Raw genomic sequence first — 4,054 nt, 5'->3', positions numbered from 1 at the left:
GCTGGGGAAAACCCCCCCCCCCCCCCCCCCAATAAGTGTGTTGCCCAAAACTTGATAGAAGAAGTTTCCCCCCACCATTCTGTTCCTATGACCAATGAATACTCCTGTATCCACTATGAAGAGAAGTATCAAGGTTTTTCTGTCGTTTCAGTATATTCGGTAACACTACAAAAGATATAGGTAGGCCTGTATGTTTTTGTCTTGTCTTCAATTTAGTTCACTCATGCTTCGCCTCGCATAGCATAGCATCGCATCGCATCGCATCGCATCACCTCGTATCGCATCACCTCGTATCGTATTGTATCGTATCGTATCATACCACAATACATCTCAATCGTAGAGTGTCATCAGTAGTTCTGAAATGATTTGAAATACTGTGAATTTATATTCTGTTATTTTAGATAGAGTTGTTCAGATTGAAAGAAATAACATACAGATTTACTGTTATATAAGTAAGTTTAATAGTTAATACTTTTTACATTGAATCGTTAAACCACTAAACCAGTCTTTCCCAACTCATGATAGGCCTACTTGAAACTGCTTTGGTGAATTTGCGACCACCCTAAGGAACACCCATGACACGATTTATCCCTAAATCACGTAATGTATCAAGTAATACAGGCTATTTGTTGTCTGTAGTAAATCTAAGTAATAGCGTCCCTTTGAATGGTAAAGAAAGAAATTTGAGTATTTGTATTTGAGTCTTTGTATTTGAGTCTTTGTATTTGAGTCTTTGTATTAGAGTCTTTGTATTTGAGTCCTTGTATTTGAGTCCTTGTATTTGAGTCCTTATATTTGAGTCTTTGTATTTGAGTCTTTGTATTTGAGTCTTTGTATTTGAGTCTTTGTATTTGAGTCTTGGATTTGAGTCTTTGTACATTAATATTTGTGTTTGAGTATTTGATTTTAAGTATTTGTATTTAAGTATTTGTATTTAATTATTTGTATTTAAGTATTTGTATTTAATTATTTGTATTTAAGTCTTTGTATTTGAGTCTTTGTATTTGAGTCTTTGTATTTAAGTCTTTGTATTTGGGTATCTGTATTTGAGTATTTGTATTTTAGTCTTTGAATTTGAGTCTTTGTATTTGAGTCTTTGTATTTGAGTCTTATATTGATATTTGTATTTGAGTATTTGTATTTAAGTATTTGTATTTGAGTCTTTGTATTTGAGTCTCTGTATTTAAGTCTTTGTATTTGAGTATTTGTATTTGAGTATTTGTATTTGAGCCTTTGTATTTGAGTCTTTGTATTTGAGTCTTTGTATTTGAGTCTTTGTATTTGAGTCTTGGATTTGAGTCTTTGTACTTGAGTCTTTGTACATTAATATTTGTGTTTGAGTATTTGTTTTTAATTATTTGTTTTTAAGTATTTGTATTTAATTATTTGTATTTAAGTCTTTGTATTTGAGTCTTTGTATTTGAGTCTTTGTATTTGGGTATCTGTATTTGAGTATTTGTATTTGAGTCTTTGAATTTGAGTCTTTGAATTTGAGTCTTTGTATTTGAGTCTTTGTATTTGAGTCTTTGTATTTGAGTCTTATATTGATATTTGTATTTGAGTATTTGTATTTTAGTATTTGTATATTAATATTTGTAATTTAGTTTTTGTATTTTAGTATTTGTATTTGAGTCTTTGTATTTTAGTATTTGTATATTAATAGTTGTAATTTAGTATTTTTATTTTAGTATTTGTATATTAATAGTTGTAATTTAGTCTTTGTATATTAATAGTTGTAATTTAGTATTTGTATTTTAGTATTTGTATTTTAGTATTTGTATATTAATAGTTGTAATTTAGTATTTGTATATTAATAGTTGTAATTTAGTATTTGTATTTTAGTATTTGGTATTTGTGGAGTAATACTCATCACAATGGTGTTACATTTTCCCAGTAAACCGAAACATCCGCCCAGTAATTCTGCTTCCAAAATCAGACTCGACTATATAGCAGGAATGAAACAGCTTATCAGGTAGGTGGCGCTCACGTGGGCAGCCCAGCCAACATGTGACTTTGTATCAACTGTAATCTCGCTTTCGTTTTTCTCCATCCGAGCCAGGGACGTTTCGTCCTCTCTACTGATGCAATGCAGTTTTTTATCGTAATTTGGGACAATTTTAAATTGCATTACCGTTAATATGGTGTAGCAGTTGGAAACTAGCCCCGCCCTGTACCCAAGATAAAGTCATTCAACTTTTCAAAGTTAATTAAGCATTAAGGGTTCTATGTATATGTTGTAATTTTGACTATAGAATGAGTTTTACGATTCGTTATTTCTATATTGAAAGGAATAGACAGTTTTGGTTGGTGGCGCTCATCTATGGCACTTCAACCGGTACCAGAGACGCCTGGAGTTCCATGCTAGATGTCAATTTTAAAGCTCATCACGTTAGTCAGGTACGTTTGACAACTGAAAATTGTATCACGTATCGTGGGGGTGTTTCAATAATGCTTGGCTTTAAAAAGGTGTGGTGGGGGTTGGTCAGTGGGGAGGAAATGAAATAAATGGAGTTTTACGTCGTACTTGTCTGAACCTGTGGGTAAATGAGGACGAGGAGGGCTAGTGGCGATAGCTGCTAGATCATTCCAAAATTATGATACCCAGGTTTCAATAAGTACATTAGCCCGTACAGTCTCTGAATGAAAATTAATCTATTGCCATTTTTCTAGACAGAAGTGGGGTGGATAGGTTTTGTATCGGCCATGGCTGCCGTCATCTCGACAATCATCATTGCCAGGTAAAAAATAATACACAAACCATTTCTGAAACCGAATAACATTAATATTCAAATACTCAAACTGACAAAATGATAAAGTTTAAATAGCTACCAGAGTTTTACAAGATTGTAGTGAGTCACCAATAGCGGCTCTGGCGATCATGGCGTAATAAAACTCCTAGTTTAATTGGAATTGCAAGAATAACAAAAAATTGCGATTGGATGCTATCAGCGTTCCTGATATACATGTAAAGTTTAATTCTTTTTTCAATTCTTAGTTACATTATTAGGTTTGGCTACGTCAAAGACTTTTTCAAGGGAGGCGATGCAATGCAAAATATCTCCAAGAGAAAGACATTAACTTCTCTCCATTTTATTTCCAGATTTGCTGATATTTATAAAAGGAAAATGAAATTGTTTTTGATATTTCTGTTTATCTCTACCACTGTAATGTATGTATGGTTGGTTTTGACTCTACTCGATATTTTAACATTTAATACAAGTAGGTATTTTAATATACTTTCTGAAGGTTTTCAATTTGTCTTGTCTCCCTGTAGCTATGGAACGGGATTAAGAGCGAGCTTTGTTTTATATTTCAGAAAGTCTGTTTGCCTCCAATGTATTAGCGAGTTTATTAAACGGTGCCACATCTCCGATATTTTATGAACTGTGCTGTGAGATAACCTATCCAGTAGACGAGTGTATCACCAGCGTCATCCTAACTTTACCAAGTTCTATAGCCTCTCTTATTTCCCTTGGGACTATTCTACGTACAGAAGATTGGTAGGTATACAAGCATAATGAGATTAATTTTACAAATTCTTCTGTATATCTGATAATTATCGACCCCATTGTAATCTAACATGTTTTCTACCACTGTCCCGTTCTAATGACGTTATTTTTTTTAAACAAACCAAGTGTGTTATCTAGAACCCGTGTTTTGATGAAACCCCGACCCCCTAGAGGCACCAACCTTACAATCTTTATGAAAATATGTATTTTATCTTTGTTGTAATATTGAGAGATTTAAGCCAGATTTACAAAAACTCAGCCATCGAATACAGATTACAGACAAATCATCAACATTAAAACAAAGGCCAGTTTAATGTCAGGTAGTTTTTAGCAAACAAAACCAACATTAATTTAGCGAGGATTACGATTAGAATGGATGTAATTAAAAAACAAAGGAGGTCTCTACAATTACAAAGAGGGTTGCTCGGCTCCCTTTCATCCATGGTGTCTAAAATATCACTGTTTACCCTCCTTTCACTCAAACTTCTGGCTTTTTCTCTACATCTCTGTTCAGTTAACGATCCAGTCAAAATCACTGTTGCTAT

General features: G+C 33.2%; 1 protein-coding gene across 1 annotated transcript in view; it reads left to right on the top strand.

The window, feature by feature from the left end:
* The window catches only part of LOTGIDRAFT_119290 (hypothetical protein), a gene marked incomplete at both ends in the record, with an annotated part of 6,767 nt that extends 3,263 nt beyond the window's left edge, over window positions 1-3,504 (top strand). Inside the window, 5 exons of the mRNA XM_009057575.1 lie at window positions 1,829-1,972; window positions 2,289-2,401; window positions 2,675-2,738; window positions 3,101-3,219; window positions 3,317-3,504. Of these exons, the coding sequence (XP_009055823.1) occupies window positions 1,829-1,972; window positions 2,289-2,401; window positions 2,675-2,738; window positions 3,101-3,219; window positions 3,317-3,504 (628 nt within the window). The remainder of the gene's footprint in view (window positions 1-1,828; window positions 1,973-2,288; window positions 2,402-2,674; window positions 2,739-3,100; window positions 3,220-3,316) is intronic.
* Window positions 3,505-4,054: the final 550 nt, after the last annotated feature.

Source organism: Lottia gigantea, assembly GCF_000327385.1.
Source record: "Lottia gigantea unplaced genomic scaffold LOTGIsca_30, whole genome shotgun sequence".
NCBI lineage: Eukaryota > Metazoa > Mollusca > Gastropoda > Lottiidae > Lottia > Lottia gigantea.
Note: the sequence above shows the minus strand (reverse complement) of the source record. Positions and strands in the feature narration are given on the sequence as shown.